Genomic DNA, 19,074 nt, shown 5'->3' with positions numbered 1-19,074 from the left:
TCAAAAACCCAGACAGAGCTTTAATTCATTTGAAAGCTTGACTCTTAGTCTTGTCCATCCAAATTGGAAGTCCCAAAAACCAGTTTTATTTGTTATTATCTATCGTCCACCTGGTCGTTACTGTGAGTTTCTCTGTGAATTTTCAGACCTTTTGTCTGACTTAGTGCTTAGCTCAGATAAGATAATTATAGTGGGCGATTTTAACATCCACACAGATGCTGAGAATGACAGCCTCAACACTGCATTTAATCTATTATTAGACTCTATTGGCTTTGCTCAAAATGTAAATGAGTCCACCCACCACTTTAATCATATCTTAGATCTTGTCTTGACTTATGGTATGTAAATAGAAGACTTAACAGTATTCCCTGAAAACTCCCTTCTGTCTGATCATTTCTTAATAACATTTACATTTACTCTGATGGACTACCCAGCAGTGGGGAATAAGTTTCATTACACTAGAAGTCTTTCAGAAAGCGCTGTAACTAGGTTTAAGGATATGATTCCTTCTTTATGTTCTCTAATGCCATATACCAACACAGTGCAGAGTAGCTACCTAAACTCTGTAAGTGAGATAGAGTATCTCGTCAATAGTTTTACATCCTCATTGAAGACAACTTTGGATGCTGTAGCTCCTCTGAAAAAGAGAGCTTTAAATCAGAAGTGCCTGACTCCGTGGTATAACTCACAAACTCGTAGCTTAAAGCAGATAACCCGTAAGTTGGAGAGGAAATGGTGTCTCACTAATTAGAAGATCTTCACTTAGCCTGGAAAAAGAGTCTGTTGCTCTATAAAAAAGCCCTCCGTAAAGCTAGGACATCTTTCTACTCATCACTAATTGAAGAAAATAAGAACAACCCCAGGTTTCTTTTCAGCACTGTAGCCAGGCTGACAAAGAGTCAGAGCTCTATTGAGCTGAGTATTCCATTAACTTTAACTAGTAATGACTTCATGACTTTCTTTGCTAACACAATTTTAACTATTAGAGAAAAAATTACTCATAACCATCCCAAAGACGTATCGTTATCTTTGGCTGCTTTCAGTGATGCCGGTATTTGGTTAGACTCTTTCTCTCTGATTGTTCTGTCTGAGTTATTTTCATTAGTTACTTCATCCAAACCATCAACATGTTTATTAGACCCCATTCCTGCCAGGCTGCTCAAGGAAGCCCTACCATTATTTAATGCTTCGATCTTAAATATGATCAATCTATCTTTGTTAGTTGGCTATGTACCACAGGCTTTTAAGGTGGCAGTAATTAAACCATTACTTAAAAAGCCATCACTTGACCCAGCTATCTCAGATAATTATAGGCCAATCTCCAACCTTCCTTTTCTCTCAAAAATTCTTGAAAGGGTAGTTGTAAAACAGCTAACTGATCATCTGCAGAGGAATGGTCTATTTGAAGAGTTTCAGTCAGGTTTTAGAATTCATCATAGTACAGAAACAGCATTAGTAAAGGTTACAAATGATCTTCTTATGGCCTCAGAAAGTGGACTCATCTCTGTGCTTGTTCTGTTAGACCTCAGTGCTGCTTTTGATACTGTTGACCATAAAATTTTATTACAGAGATTAGAGCATGCCATAGGTATTAAAGGCACTGCGCTGCGGTGGTTTGAATCATATTTGTCTAATAGATTACAATTTGTTCATGTAAATGGGGAATCTTCTTCACAGACTAAAGTTAATTATGGAGTTCCACAAGGTTCTGTGCTAGGACTAATTTTATTCACTTTATACATGCTTCCCTTAGGCAGTATTATTAGACGGTATTGCTTAAATTTTCATTGTTACGCAGATGATACCCAGCTTTATCTATCCATGAAGCCAGAGGACACACACCAATTAGCTAAACTGCAGGATTGTCTTACAGACATAAAGACATGGATGACCTCTAATTTCCTGCTTTTAAACTCAGATAAAACTGAAGTTATTGTACTTGGCCCCACAAATCTTAGAAACATGGTGTCTAACCAGATCCTTACTGTGGATGGCATTACCCTGACCTCTAGTAATACTGTGAGAAATCTTGGAGTCATTTTTGATCAGGATATGTCATTCAAAGCGCATATTAAACAAATATGTAGGACTGCTTTTTTGCATTTACGCAATATCTCTAAAATCAGAAAGGTCTTGTCTCAGAGTGATGCTGAAAAACTAATTCATGCATTTATTTCCTCTAGGCTGGACTATTGTAATTCATTATTATCAGGTTGTCCTAAAAGTTCCCTAAAAAGCCTTCAGTTAATTCAAAATGCTGCAGCTAGAGTACTGACGGGGACTAGAAGGAGAGAGCATATCTCACCCATATTGGCCTCTCTTCATTGGCTTCCTGTTAATTCTAGAATAGAATTTAAAATTCTTCTTCTTACTTATAAGGTTTTGAATAATCAGGTCCCATCTTATCTTAGGGACCTCGTAGTACCATATCACCCCAATAGAGCGCTTCGCTCTCAGACTGCAGGCTTACTTGTAGTTCCTAGCGTTTGTAAGAGTAGAATGGGAGGCAGAGCCTTCAGCTTTCAGGCTCCTCTCCTGTGGAACCAGCTCCCAATTCAGATCAGGGAGACAGACACCCTCTCTACTTTTAAGATTAGGCTTAAAACTTTCCTTTTTGCTAAAGCTTATAGTTAGGGCTGGATCAGGTGACCCTGAACCATCCCTTAGTTATGCTGCTATAGACGTAGACTGCTGGGGGGTTCCCATGATGCACTGTTTCTTCTCTTTTTGCTCTGTATGCACCACTCTGCATTTAATCATTAGTGATCGATCTCTGCTCCCCTCCACAGCATGTCTTTTTCCTGGTTCTCTCCCTCAGCCCCAACCAGTCCCAGCAGAAGACTGCCCCTCCCTGAGCCTGGTTCTGCTGGAGGTTTCTTCCTGTTAAAAGGGAGTTTTTCCTTCCCACTGTAGCCAAGTGCTTGCTCACAGGGGGTCGTTTTGACCGTTGGGGTTTTACATAATTATTGTATGGCCTTGCCTTACAATATAAAGCGCCTTGGGGCAACTGTTTGTTGTGATTTGGCGCTATATAAAAAAAATTGATTGATTGATTGATGTTGTTTGTATTTGGTCCAGAGTTTAGACACAGCTGACTGTCAACAACCAACATCTTTTGCAACATTGCGTGATGATTTACTCTCTTTTAAGAGTTTGATAATCCTCTCCTTTGTTTCAATTGACATCTCTCGTGTTGGAGCCATGATTCATGTCAGTCCACTTGGTGCAACAGCTCTCCAAGGTGTGTTCACTCCTTTTTAGATGCAGACTAACGAGCAGATCTGATATGATGCAGGTGTTAGTTTTGGGGATGAAAATTTACAGGGTGATTCCATAATTTTTTTCTCAGAATTGAGTGATTCCATATTTTTTTCCTCTGCTTGGTCTAAAAAAGTAACCGTTACTGACTGCCACAATCTTTTTTTCTTGATTTCTTATAGTGTTTCTTAAAGCCAGAAAGTTGCCATTTGAAATGACTTTAGTTTTGTGTCATGTCTGTGATCTGCTTTTTTTGTACAAAATTAAACAACTGAATGAACATCCTCCGAGGCCGGTGATTCCATAGTTTTTGCCAGGGGTTGTATACACACACACACACCACACACCACACACACACCACACACACACACACACACACACACACACACACACACACACACACACACACACACACACACACACACACACACACACACACACACACACACACACACACACACACACATACACAAGCAAAATTAATTCATAAGTTACTAGCTGGGGTACCCGTCACTGCCCGGGTTAACCTCTATTAGACATATGCCAAATGCCAGTCAGTTTAATCAAACCAATTGCCCAACATTTGTTTTTGTAATGCTGATGTCTTATAAATACTTGGTTAAAAGACAAACACATTTGAAGTCCTTCATGCAGACTTTGTTTTGCAATCAAATTTATAACCAAATTACACACAAAAGGTAGGTAACAGTAAATGTAAATATCAATGAATCAAAATTGGGATAGTGGTGTATTTCACTGTTTTTACATTGCAATTTTACAAACATAAAATGAATGTATTCAGACAGGAAGGCAAACCTGGTTGTAAAGGACAGTCACGTGCTTAACAGTTGAGAACATAAAGTAGCTGAAGAAAGGGATTAAATAAACACAGATGGCCAACACATATACAGGGCTGGAAATATGAATCTGCCTGGTCATACCCACAGTCTCAGCCTAAGCATGTTGTTGTTTTGCTGAGTGTGCTGTGGCTATGCTGTGCTGAGTGTGCTGTAGAAAGGGATTAAATAAACAGAGATGGCCATCACCTATACAGGACTAGAAATTTGAATCTGCTTGGTCATACCCTCAGCCGGCTATTTTGTGGGTAATTTTCAGTTCTACTTTTAAAAAAATGGTACTAGTTTGTTCCCCATGTCATGAGGATTCAGAATATATACGTATAGTTTTTAGGGCTACATATTATAGTTTGGGAGTTTATCCCAGACAGAGAAAGACAGACAGAAGTGGCAGCATGAAAAGCACATGGTACAACACTGTATGGTGTTACATAAACGGCTATTTTGGGGGTCATTTTCACTTCAGGTTTTGAAAAAAATGATACCAGTTTGTTCCCCATGTCATGAGGATTCAGAATATATATAGTTTTCAGGGCTACATATTATAGTTTGGGAGTTTATTGCACATGGTACAACACTGTATGGTCTCACATAAATGGCTATTGTGGGGGTAATTTTTAGTTTAACTTTTTAAAAAATGGTACCAGTTTGTTCCCCATGTCATATGTCATGAGGATTCAGAATATACTTAGATTTAGGGCTACATATTATAGTTTGGGAGTTTATCATACATGGTACAACACTGTATGGTGTTACATAAATGGCTATTTTGGGGGTCATTTTCAGTTCAGGTTTTGAAAAAATATGGTACCAGTTTGTTCCCCATGTCATGAGGATTCAGAATATATATAGTTTTTAGGGCTACATATTATAGTTTGGGAGTTTATCATACATGGTACAACACTGTATGGTCTTACATAAATGGCTATTTTGGGAGTAATTTTCAGTTCAGGTTTTGTAAAAAAGGTACCAGTTTGTTCCCCATGTCATGAGGATTCAGAATATATATATGTATAGTTTTTAGGGCTACATATTATAGTTTGGGAGTTTATCCTGGACAGACAGATTTCAGCCTTCATGCATGAGTTGATTTTTTTTTTTTTTGCAGATGGAGGGGATGAATGCTACATCAAAAATTAAAATAACACTAATCTGCCTAACATGCAAGCAAAATTGATTCATTGATTATTTGATTTATTTATTTTGTTTATTAATTAATTTGTTTGTTTAGTTTACTTCAGCCTAATGGAGAGATTGATTTTTTTCAAGATGGGAAAAAATTGAATGCTACAGGAAAATAAAACAAAAACAACAACAACAACAAAAATGATCTGACTCATGTAAACAAAATAATAATGGACAAAGTGAGTTCTTGAACCTTTCTGATGGGGGGGGGGGGTGCTCTTTGAATGTGTTGATGTAAAATGAATTAAAATTTAAAATGGGTTTTTCTGTTGTTGTTTCCCTAATTTTGCTGTCATTTAATGAATAAGAAAATGTTTTGGTGAGAAGGGGTACATGCCTTTCAAAGTGGGAGTGGAAGAACAAATCTGAGAACAACTTATCATAAAATCCATAACAAATCCAGTGGCATCATCACACACACACACACACACACACACACACACACACACACACACACACACACACACCCACACACACACACACACACACACCACACACACACACACACACACACACACACACACACACACACACACACACACACACACACACACACAGGTCTGAGCTGGGTGAACATCAACATAAAGAGGAAGTGGTTCATCAAATCAACCTTCCAGAATAGCAGTGTGATGATGACAGCAAGAACGCCTTATCATCTGCATCGGCACGAATAAGCTGTTCTGATTAACTTCTCAGTGACAAATTCTTCACTCTATCTCCAAACAGCTGTCAGTGGCAATGATTTATCTGCTCAAGTCACGAGCTCCTCTACTCACCGTGCGGTAAACATCCTCACTGCTCTCCTCGTACTTCTGCTGAATCCTCTCCTCCAGGAAGTAGATGCGGAGCTTGAGGCTGAAGTTTTCCTTTTTCAGGTCATTCAGGTGCTGCGACAGAGTTCGATAACCGTTAGACATGACTGTCAAAGAGCACCGATACTACCTGACATGTCAAAAAATGAAAATTTGTCTTTGAATTCCATGTTGAAGGACAGCAGCCGTCACGGCAAGGTCCTTGTGTTTGAGTCCAGTAACCGTTAGCTGTGCTACTTCCGGCAGATCATCGTGCTGCCCCAGACGCAGCAACAAGGCAAACTATTTACAAAGTGGCATCCTCTGTGAGTCCACGTGGAGTCTATCTAGGAACGTACATACGCCTGATCTAACACACTTCATGCACACAGCGTTTCGGCCCGTATGGAGGTCAGAGCCCGCTGCACTCAGAGATGTGGCCATGTGAGCTCCATGCTGAGCTCTGGACTACTGGAGGACGGGACAGGAGCTTATTTTACAGGAGACATCCCTGGAATCCCAGACAGCCAGGGGAGGGTGGGAGGGAGGGAAGAAGCAGTGGTGTGGAGGGAAATCTCACCCCAATGTAACAAAGTGACACTAGGAGGGGCTTTGGTAGGTTTGTGTGGAGAAACTGTGCACAGTGCACGGGAACAATAATGGGAATGGGAATACTACTGAATACTGGTTACTTTAATTTTTTAATTTTATGTTCTCAAAAACAAGTTATGGAAATTTTAATATTTGAAGGTAGCGGTACATATACACACATGGCCATTTTATTAGGTACACCTGTTCAATTGCTTGTTAACACGACTATCTAAGCAGCTAATCACATGGTAGCAACTCAGTGCGTTTAGGCATCTAGACGTGGTGAAGATGACTTGCTGAAGTGGAACCAAACATCAGAATTGAGAAGAAAGGGGATTTAAGTGACTTTGAATGTGGCATGGCTGTTGGTGCCAGACGGGCTGGTCTGAGTATTTCAGGAACTGCAGATCTACTGGGATTTTCAGGCACCGTCATCTCTAGGGTTTCAGAGAATGGTCAGGAAAATAGAAGATATGCCAATAAGAGGTCAAAGGAGAATGGACAGACTGGTTGAATGGGTGACTGCGCGATGCCATCATGTCAATATGGGCCAACATCTCTGAGGAATGTTTCCAACACCTTCTTGAATTTATGCCACAAAGAATTAAGGCAATTCTGAGGCAAAGGGGGTCCAACCCTGTACTAGCAAGGTGTACCTAATAAAGTGGCTGGTGTGTGTGTGTGTGTGTGTATATATGTGTGTGTGTGCACGCGCGAGTATGTGCACAAAAAGGTTTCACATGCAAAATGTTATTACACTCTGGATTGCTGCAAAATGTACTTTATATACTGACCAGACAAACTAGTATGTTTTTTTTCCTTTGGATTCTCAATCCCATAATTTCTTGCACAAATTCTAAGTAGTCTGTGGAAATAAGGTCACAGGGGCTAATGGCAGCAGGACAAATAGGCAAAGAAATGGTGGATGAAACCAGAGAGTTGGAAGCTCTGACTGGTATTAATAGGGAGGTGTTCTGAACATTGCAGAGAATGTTCCTCAGAGACAGGAGTGAACAGAACGCAGTGCACTGAGAAGTGAACAGAAACCTTGAAACTTTTGAAGGCCAAAATAGATTTTCAGGATTTCTTTCATGACGTGCTCCCAACATGTCCATTCTCTCGCCCTTTTTTCATCGCTCGTCTTGATGTATTCAGTGAGATTGCCCATTAAAGTGTCACATTACAGGCTGTTAATTAATGATTCAGAGCAGATGTGTGAGCCAACTGAGGTGACATCATGCTCATCTTGTGGGTTCTAAATCTACATCATACGTGATTTAAAGCTCTGCACGCATTTGATCTGAATGTAAGGTGAGATTAGATGTGTGTACTGGGGTCTTTTTTGTGTGTGTGTTGGACTGTGATTTGAATGGTGTAAAAGTGACACATCCACTAATGTGACTTGAGTCTTTCAGAAAGCAAACTGAGCATTTGTGATGAGTTTTTGAAGATGACCTTCAGAATAACAACTATTATATAACGCCTGAACAGATCCTTGTCATTTGATTGGTGGTTTATATGTCACGTGATATGGATCATTCATACCATTTGCCATTTTGTTCCATTTACCGTGCAAATTTGGTTCTATACATTTTGTGCTATTGCACACTGTGACCACCGCATGCTCACACTAGCAGCAACTGTGCTAAAAAAAACACATGGAGGGGTTTGAACGAGCTTACTAACGTTAGGTGTCATTAGGATTGTTTTTGAACTATCTGACTGCTTTTGCAACTTGACCCTCGATGGACTGCAGGACAGAGGATTCTTCCAACCATTTCCAAACCCACGTGTTCTAGTCCAGGGTTGTGAGGTGCTGCAGCTATCCCAGTGGTCCAGAGAATGCCATTTTTATATTAATAATAAATAAAACTTTCTTTAAGCTCTTTCATATGAAACCACATCTTCTCTTTGTCTTTCAGCTTGTACGTTGGACTGGGACGCCAGCAATTTTGGTTCACTTCCCGATTGCAGCCACGCTCCCAACTGGCACTCTTAACAACAGTTCTGGGGAGGAGTGAGAGACACGTGCCGTGGGCTCTTCTGGAAATAAGTCCTTCGTTGAGACTTTTGTTGGTTACCCACATTAAATCAATCTCATTCCTTCTTCTTCTTCTTCTTTGTCTTTTGGCTGTTCCCGTTAGGGGTCGCCACAGCAGATCAATCGTTTCCATCTCACCCTGTCCTCTGTATCTTCCTCTGTCACACCAACCACCTGCATGTCCTCTCTCAGCACATCCATAAACCTCCTCTTTGGCCTCCCTCTTCTCCTCCTGCCTGGTGGCTCCATCCTCAGCATCCTTCTCCTTATATACCCTGGGTCCCTCCTCTGCACATGTCCAAACCATCTCAATCTCGCCTCTCTGACTTTGTCTCCAAACCGTCCCACCTAAGCTGTCCTTCTGATATGTTCATTCCTAATCTTGTCCATTCTTGTCACTCCCAAAGAGAATCTCAACATCTTCAGCTCTGCCACCTCCAGCTCTGCCTCCTGTCTTTTTGTTAGTGCCACCGTCTCTAAGCCGTACAACATAGCTGGTCTCACTACTGTCTTGTAAACTTTCCCCTTCACTCTTGCTGATATTCTTCGGTCACAAATCACTCCTGCCACCTTTCTCCACCCACACTACCCTGTCTGCACTCTCTTCTTCACCTCTCTCCCACACTCTCCATTACTTTGAACAGTTGACCCCAAATATTTAAACTCATCTACTTTCACCACTTCTTCTCCTTGTAACTGCACTATTCCACTGGGCTCCCTCCCATTCACACACATGTACTCAGTCTTGCTTCTACTGACTTTCATTCCCCTTCTCTCCAAAGCATATCTCCACCTCTCCAGACTAGACTCAACTTGCTCTCTACTCTCACTACAGATCATAATATCATCTGCAAACATCATAGTCCATGGGGACTCCTGTCTGATCTCATTCGTCAACCTGTCCATCACCACTGCAAACAAGAAAGGACTCAGAGCTGATCCTTGGTGTAATCCTACCTCCACCTTGAATGAGTCTGTCATTCCTACTGCGCATCTCACCGCTGTCACACTATTCTTGTACATGTCCTGCAATTCCCTAACATACTTCTCTGCCACTCCAGACTTCCTCATACAATACCACAGCTCTTCTCTTGGCCCCTATCATAGGCTTTTTCTAAGTTCACAAACACACAATGTAACTCTTTCTGGCCTTCTCTGTACTTCTCCATCAGTATTCTCAGAGCAAACATTGCATCTGTAGCGCTCTTTCTCGGCATGAAACCATATTGCTGCTCACAGATCTTCACCTGTTTTCTAAGCCTAGCTTCTACTACTCTTTCCCATAACTTCATGCTGTGGCTGATCAACTTTATGCCTCTGTAGTTACTGCAGCTCTGCACATCACCCTTGTTCTTGAAAATAGGAATCAGCACACTTCGTCTCCACTCCTCAGGCATCCTCTCACTTTCTAAGATTTTATTAAACAATCTGGTTAGAAACTCTACTGCCATCTCTCCTAGACATTTCCATGCTTCCAATGGAATGTCATCTGGACCAACTGCCTTTCCACTCTTCATCCTCTTCATAGCAGCCCTCACTTCTTCCTTACTAATCTCTTGTACTTCCTGATTCATATAAGCCACATAATATACATCATATTTTAAATCCGTTGGTCTGAACTGTGCAGGGTACAAGGTGTGCAGAGGTGGAGGTATCACTCTCTCTTTTTTTTGGTTGCATATTTCTGTATATCCATCAGAGGGTGCAGAATCTTTCCAAAAATGGTTACAAATGGTTTATATTGTAGGTTTATATTGTCCGTTTACAGTTTTGATAAATGGTTGTGTGGTGAGTATACACTCAAAATTAATAAGCTTTACTTTTATACTGTAATAAGCAATAAACCCAATATGTCCTCTGAATTAAAGTTAATTGTTTGTCCTAAGCTGATGCTTTTATTGAAATTACTATATATTGGAAAAAGCCTTTTCTCAAAATTATTTTGGCAAATGATTCCCTGATTTCCATGACAAGCATTTTATGACCTGCACTATAATAACAGTAATTACGGTAAAATCAACCACAATCCACCCCCATGCTTCACGGTTGGGATGGTTTTCTTGGGGTTGTTCTCATCTTCTAAACACAGCAAGTGGAGTTGATTCCAAAGTAGCAAGTAACAAGGTCAAACAGGTGCAATTAATACAGGTAAAGAGTGCAGAATAAGAGGGCTTCTTAAAGAAAAATTAACAGGTCTGTGTGAGCCAGAATTCTTGCTGGTTGGTGGGGGATCAAATACTTATTTCATGCAATGAATTGCGAATTAATTATTTAAAAATCATACAATGTGATTTTTCTGGATTTGTTTTTTTTAGATTCTGTTTCTCACAGTTGAAGTGTACCTACGATAAAAATTACAGATCTCTACATTCTTTCTGGTGGGAAAACCTGCAAAATTGGCAGTGGATCAAATACTTATTTCCCCCACTGTATGTGTACACATGATGTGTTGATGTCAATTATTTAGAGGTTGTGAAGAAAACTAATTCTGAAGAATTTGGTGTGTGACTATGACAAAAACAAGTTCAGGTCTCTGTTGAGGATGAGACTTTGTGTCTCAATGAGATTACCTGTATAAATCGTGCCTTAACTAAAGCACTCCCTTTGCTGAATCACCTCTAAATTATTTACACGTAATTTACTTTGCGTGTTTTTAGGAATCCGCTACCTTAGCGCAGCTACTAGCTCTTAGCCGGTTTAGCATGGCAGCTTCTCCTGTCTCTCCCGCACTTTTCTGCTCTGGGTGTGAAATGTTTAGTTATTCCTCGGCCTCCTTTAGCAGTAATGGTACTTGTAATAAGTGTAGCTATTCGTAGCTTTGGAGGCCAGGCTGGGCGAATTGGAGACTCGGCTCCGCACCGTGGAAAATTCTACAGCTAGCCAGGCCCCTGTAGTCGGTGCAGACCAAGGTAGCTTAGCCGCCATTAGTTTCCCTCTGGCAGATCCTGAGCAGCTGGGAAAGCAGGCCGACTGGGTGACTGTGAAGAGGAAGCGTAGCCCTAAACAGAAGCCCCGTGTACACCGCCAACCCGTTCACATTTCTAACCGTTTTTCCCAACTCGGCGACACACCCACCGAGGAACAAACTCTGGTTATTGGCAACTCTGTTTTGAGAAATGTGAAGTTAGCGACACCAGCACCATAGTCCCTTGTCTTCCGGGCGGCCAGAGCAGGCGACATTGAAGGAATATTTGAAACTGCGGCTAAGGCTAAGCGTAAATTTGGCTAAGATTGTAATTCACGGTCGGCAGTAATGACACCCGGTTACGCCAATCGGAGGTCCCTAAAATCACATTGACTCAGTGTGTAACTTTGCAAAAACAATGTCGGACTCTGTAGTTTTCTCTGGGCCTCCCCCAATCGGACCGGGAGTGACTGTTTAGCCGCATGTTCTCCTTGAATTGCTGGCTGTCTGAGTGGTGTCCAAAAAATGAGGTGGGCTTCATAGATAATTGGCAAAGCTGCTGGGGAAAACCTGGTCTTGTTAGGAGAGACGGCATCCATCCCACTTTGGATGGAGCAGCTCTCATTTCTCGAAATCTGGCCCAATTTTCTTAAATCCTCCAAACCGTGACTATCAGGGTTGGGACAGGAAGCCGAGTTGGTAGTCTTACAACTCTCTGCAGCTTCTCTCCCTCCTGCCATCCCCTCATTACCCCATCCCCGTAGAGACGGTGCCTGCTCCCAGACTACCAATAACCAGCAAAAATCTATTTAAGCATAAAAATTCAAAAAGAAAAAATAATATAGCACCTTCAACTGCACCACAGACTAAAACAGTTAAATGTGGTCTATTAAACATTAGGTCTCTCTCTTCTAAGTCCCTGTTAGTAAATGATATAATAATTGATCAACATATTGATTTATTCTGCCTTACAGAAACCTGGTTACAGCAGGATGATTATGTTAATTTAAATGAGTCAACACCCCCGAGTCACACTAACTGCCAGAACGCTCGTAGCACGGGCCGAGGCGGAGGATTAGCAGCAATCTTCCATTCCAGCTTATTAATTAATCAAAAACCCAGACAGAGCTTTAATTCATTTGAAAGCTTGACTCTTAGTCTTGTCCATCCAAATTGGAAGTCCCAAAAACCAGTTTTATTTGTTGTTATCTATCGTCCACCTGGTCGCTACTGTGAGTTTCTCTGTGAATTTTCAGAACTTTTGTCTGACTTAGTGCTTAGCTCAGATAAGATAATTATAGTAGGCGATTTTAACATCCACACAGATGCTGAGAATGACAGCCTCAACACTGCATTTAATCTATTATTAGACTCAATTGGCTTTGCTCAAAATGTAAATGAGTCCACCCACCACTTTAATCATATCTTAGATCTTGTTCTGACTTATGGTATGGAAATTGAAGACTTAACAGTATTCCCTGAAAACTCCCTTCTGTCTTATCATTTCTTAATAACATTTACATTTACTCTGATGGACTACCCAGCAGTGGGGAATAAGTTTCATTACACTAGAAGTCTTTCAGAAAGCGCTGTAACTAGGTTTAAGGATATGTTTCCTTCTTTATGTTCCCTAATGCCATATACCAACACAGTGCAGAGTAGCTACCTAAACTCTGTAAGTGAGATAGAGTATCTCGTCAATAGTTTTACATCCTCATTGAAGACAACTTTGGATGCTGTAGCTCCTCTGAAAAAGAGAGCTTTAAATCAGAAGTGCCTGACTCTGTGGTATAACTCACAAACTCGCAGCTTAAAGCAGATAACCCGTAAGTTGGAGAGGAAATGGCGTCTCACTAATTTAGAAGATCTTCACTAAGCCTGGAAAAAGAGTCTGTTGCTCTATAAAAAAAGCCCTCCGTAAAGCTAGGACATCTTACTACTCATCACTAATTGAAGAAAATAAGAACAACCCCAGGTTTCTTTTCAGCACTGTAGCCAGGCTGACAAAGAGTCAGAGCTCTATTGAGCCGAGTATTCCTTTAACTTTAACTAGTAATGACTTCATGACTTTCTTTGCTAATAAAATTTTAACTATTAGAGAAAAAATTACTCATAACCATCCCAAAGACGTATCGTTATCTTTGGCTGCTTTCAGTGATGCCGGTATTTGGTTAGACTCTTTCTCTCAGATTGTTCTGTCTGGGTTATTTTCATTAGTTACTTCATCCAAACCATCAACATGTCTATTAGACCCCATTCCTACCAGTCTGCTCAAAGAAGCCCTACCATTATTTAATGCTTCAATCTTAAATATGATCAATCTATCTTTATTAGTTGGCTATGTACCACAGGCTTTTAAGTAGGCAGGAATTAAACCATTACTTAAAAAGCCATCACTTGACCCAGCTATCTTAGCTAATTATAGGCCAATCTCCAACCTTCCTTTTCTCTCAAAAATTCTTGAAAGGGTAGTTGTTAAACAGCTAGCTGATCATCTGCAGAGGAATGGTCTATTTGAAGAGTTTCAGTCAGGTTTTAGAATTCATCATAGTACAGAAACAGCATTAGTGAAGGTTACAAATGATCTTCTTATGGCCTCAGACAGTGGACTCATCTCTGTGCTTGTTCTGTTAGACCTCAGTGCTGCTTTTGATACTGTTGACCATAAAATTTTATTACAGAGATTAGAGCATGCCATAGGTATTAAAGGCACTGTGCTGCGGTGGTTTGAATCATATTTATCTAACAGATTACAATTTGTTCATGTAAATGGGGAATCTTCTTCACAGACTAAGGTTAATTATGGAGTTCCACAAGGTTCTGTGCTAGGACCAATTTTATTCACTTTATACATGCTTCCCTTAGGCAGTATTATTAGACAGCATTGCTTAAATTTTCATTGTTACGCAGATGATACCCAGCTTTATCTATCCATGAAGCCAGAGGACACACACCAATTAGCTAAACTGCAGGATTATCTTACAGACATAAGGACATGGATGACCTCTAATTTCCTGCTTTTAAACTCAGATAAAACTGAAGTTATTGTACTTGGCCCCACAAATCTTAGAAACATGGTGTCTAACCAGATCCTTACTCTGGATGGCATTACCCTGACCTCTAGTAATACTGTGAGAAATCTTGGAGTCATTTTTGATCAGGATATGTCATTAAAAGCGCATATTAAACAAATATGTAAGACTGCTTTTTTGCATTTACGCAATATCTCTAAAATTAGAAAGGTCTTGTCTCAGAGTGATGCTGAAAAACTAATTCATGCATTTATTTCCTCTAGGCTGGACTATTGTAATTCATTATTATCAGGTTGTCCTAAAAGTTCCCTGAAAAGCCTTCAGTTAATTCAAAATGCTGCAGCTAGAGTACTGACGGGGACTAGAAGGAGAGAGCATATCTCACCCATATTGGCCTCTCTTCATTGGCTTCCTGTTAATTCTAGAATAGAATTTAAAATTCTTCTTCTTACTTATAAGGTTTTGAATAGTCAGGTCCCTTCTTATCTTAGGGACCTCATAGTACCATATCACCCCAATAGAGCGCTTCGCTCTCAGACTGCAGGCTTACTTGTAGTTCCTAGGGTTTGTAAGAGTAGAATGGGAGGCAGAGCCTTCAGCTTTCAGGCTCCTCTCCTGTGGAACCAGCTCCCAATTCGGATCAGGGAGACAGACACCCTCTCTACTTTTAAGATTAGGCTTAAAACTTTCCTTTTTGCTAAAGCTTATAGTTAGGGCTGGATCGGGTGACCCTGAACCATCCCTTAGTTATGCTGCTATAGACTTAGACTGCTGGGGGGTTCCCATAATGCATTGAGTGTTTCTTTCTCTTTTTGCTCTGTATGCACCACTCTGCATTTAATCATTAGTGATTGATCTCTGCTCCCCTCCACAGCATGTCTTTTTCCCGGTTCTCTCCCTCAGCCCCAACCAGTCCCAGCAGAAGACTGCCCCTCCCTGAGCCTGGTTCTGCTGGAGGTTTCTTCCTGTTAAAAGGGAGTTTTTCCTTCCCACTGTTGCCAAATGCTTGCTCACAGGGGGTCGTTTTGACCGTTGGGGTTTTTCCATAATTATTGTATGGCTTTGCCTTACAATATAAAGCGCCTTGGGGCAACTGTTTGTTGTGATTTGGCGCTATATAAATAAAATTGATTTGAAATTGATTTGAAATACAGTATTAATTAAAAGTAATACTGCTTATCTTTTTTAAATATATTGCATCTGTTGCTGATTTTGATTTTGTTGATCAGTTAATCAGCGAAATCACCTGGTGGAGTGGGTGGTTGTAACCCTCTTGGCCCTTTCTGGGACAAGTTAAATACCCCTGTTAAAGAGTGTGTACTTCTGCCAAGGACCAATCATTTACTGATGAATAATAATAATTTGATGATAGTCTTTAAATGGGTAAAACATTGAACCCTTTAAAAAATATATAATGTTTATTATAGATATGGGTTTTAACTATGTCAGGACCAAATTGTGGATGTTGATTACTTGTCATCTGACATGCTTACCCACATATTTTTGCATTGCGGCAGCAAGGTGGCTTAGTAGTTAGCATTGTTGGCTCACAGCAAGAAGATCATGGGGTCGCTTCTCGCCTGGGGCCCTTCTGTGTTTGCGTGGGTTCCCACCAGGTGCAAAGACACGCAGGTTAGGTGGATTGGAAACTTTAAATTGACTGTAGGTGCGTGTAGGTTGTGTTTGTCTGTCTATATGTGGCTCTAAAAACACCTCTGTTGGAAGCCTTAAGGACAAGTTGGAACATGTCCAGCTGTTAAACAATTTCTCATATACTCACTCCACTGAAAGCCATCAAAAGCCGCCTGGATTTTACAAATGGTTATCAACACGGAGGTGTTTTTCCTGTGCCGCCGCACCACGCCGGCTGCGTTCCGACACGCGGACCCGTCCGCACGTCTTTCATTAAAAAAATCTCCTTTAACAGTGGAATATCCAGATAAAATGCTGAAACCAACTTCTTCTGAAACTTCTCTGTTCTCTCACGACGTCCTGGATCAATAGAGCCTGAAATGTGGAGGTTTTCAGCTTGAAACAGGCTGATGACGCCGCCTGAGAGCGCTGCACGACGTCTCGCACCGTGGGAAGTCCTTAAAGCGACAGTATCACCTCAAAATCTCTCATCAGCCGTTAAAATTTTCACTGAAAACCAGCTTAATTTTTCGAACCATGTCCACTTCGATGTGTCTCACAAGTTTAGAAAAAATTTTGATCAAACAAAGCGCCAGTCTCTCAGCAACTTCTCAGACAAAGGAATTCCGACGAGGGGCTGGACGACTCCTCCCACAAGGAGTGCTCACAGGTGAATGACGTCACCGACAGGCGTGGAAAAACCCACGCATGCGCACGAGGGTTCATGCATGTCTGACGTAAAAACATATGAATGAAATCCATATAGTTTTTGAAAAAAATAAAAAGGACCTATACTTTATGGACAGACCTCGTACTTGTGAAATGTGACTCAGGCACATGTGCAGTAAAAGCTGGAGGCAGACATTAACCACATGAAAGGTCCAGGGTATTTTCTAGCATCGTCTTTCACTCTGCAGTATTTTATGAATTAATACACAACAGAGGACACTAAGTTTCAAGTATCCATCGTGTAATCAGCTGTGATGCACAGGATGTCACTGTTGCACTCCTATTTTAAAGAAAAAACGAGCATATTAATTTATTCACATTATTTATTGGTCATAGTGAAGAATAATATGTAATTTAGGTCACTCCAGGTTTATTCTTAATGTAAAATTAAAGCTATCACCTGTTCAAACTGCTTGAGTGTGTGAAGCTGAAGAGGAGGAGAGCTGTCTTCTTCATCACTACACAAATCTAAAAGGAAACACACACACACACACACACACACACACACACACACACACACAACACACACACACACACACACACCACACACACACACACACACACCACACACACACACACACAAATCCTTAACAATGCAAGCTATCAACTCAGAAGCAGATGCCACAAAGCATGCATCATATAAGTACTCTAAAAAATGATGACTACCTGTCATGTGATCTGGGATCTTTGCTGGAGTTTGTTCTTCCGCAGCACTGTTCCATGAAACAGAAATAAATCACAATCAGCATGTCACTGTTTGCAATCCTGAGTGCCTTTATAGAGATGAAAAAGACCCTACAAGCTTTTTCACAAAAACAGCCATAATCTCATTTGCACCTCTGTAGGAGAATCGGGGGTCCCATAGGAGGAGCTCCAAAGGGTCAAAGCCTCACAGGCTCATTGAACTTCAAATTACAATAATGATGACACAAAGCACAGCCGGATTCAGCTTTTGCTCACTGCCACGGGGCGTCACGCACGCTGCAGTGTTTGTTATTCTGATCCTGGCAGCTGCTACTGCTGGCTCACAAACAGTTGCTGCATACCAGAGCTTTTAAAGTTCACCAGGTGGACAAACAGTCCCCATGCTGCAGTACTGTGGTGATCACAGTGCACCACATGGGAGTGGGCGCTCAGGTTTGGTCATGTTTCAAGCGAACACTGTATTTGTGTGCACACACAGCTCTTGATTTATGTATATGTGTACACTGTAGCAGCATTTAAGGCTGCATTCACAATTTAGGCTGATGTTACCTGGATTCCTTTTTTTGTAGCTCTTTTTTTTATACATGTGTTTGCTCCATTTATATAAGTGACCTGTATCTGATCTGTAAAGACACAGACAGAAATCAGACAACGATGAAATTTATTTCATAAAAACTACATTCTCATTGCCACTTGAAGTGACCTGAGATATATATATATATATATATTTCTAAGCTGCAGTTATGTTTGTGTGAATGATTCTGTTCACATTTGATCAACACATTTCATAAACACTGTGTTCACACTGCCAACTAAAATGAGCAGAAACAGATTTTTCATATATATATATATATATATATATATATATATATATATATATATATATATATATATATATATATATATGAGCTTGAGCTTTTACATGTCAGATATTTTTTAGGACATCAAAAAACAAAACAAAACAACCCCCCCCCCCCCCCCCCCAGGCTTTCTATATTCAAATTTCTAAAATTATGCCCTTAAACTCACAGTGTAATCTCTACATCACGAATTAAAAGGAATAAAAATCTAAAAGCCAAAATGATTGTGTGAATAAGTAAGTACCCCCTTTATGTAAACCATCACTTTCTTCTCTACAAGAGTCAAGACAGAAGTCAGACCACCAGAGCAAGAATTTTAGCTGAGGAAGCTTCTGCGATTTGAAGTGAAACGTCCTCGCGTCAAGCAACCCAGTCCAGTCGAAGATTCAAGCTTCTCTACTATGGAAACCACCTGGACAACTGAGAGCCTACACAGAAACATAGGCTAGTGACTAAACAATAGCTCTAATTAGCACCTATTGTGCTCT

At 40.6% G+C, this 19,074-nt stretch overlaps 1 protein-coding gene across 1 annotated transcript in view; it reads right to left on the bottom strand.

The window, feature by feature from the left end:
* LOC117521821 (myomegalin-like) overlaps nucleotides 1-19,074 on the bottom strand; it is a 150,802-nt gene that overhangs the window by 125,994 nt on the left and 5,734 nt on the right. The window contains exons 2-4 of the mRNA XM_034183170.1: nucleotides 17,688-17,734; nucleotides 17,422-17,489; nucleotides 6,077-6,187 (exon numbers count right to left, since the gene is read on the bottom strand). Coding sequence (XP_034039061.1) covers nucleotides 6,077-6,187; nucleotides 17,422-17,489; nucleotides 17,688-17,734 — 226 coding nt within the window. The remainder of the gene's footprint in view (nucleotides 1-6,076; nucleotides 6,188-17,421; nucleotides 17,490-17,687; nucleotides 17,735-19,074) is intronic.

The sequence above is a fragment of the Thalassophryne amazonica genome, chromosome 12 (genome assembly GCF_902500255.1).
Source record: "Thalassophryne amazonica chromosome 12, fThaAma1.1, whole genome shotgun sequence".
NCBI classification, from domain to species: domain Eukaryota; kingdom Metazoa; phylum Chordata; class Actinopteri; order Batrachoidiformes; family Batrachoididae; genus Thalassophryne; species Thalassophryne amazonica.
Note: the sequence above shows the minus strand (reverse complement) of the source record. Positions and strands in the feature narration are given on the sequence as shown.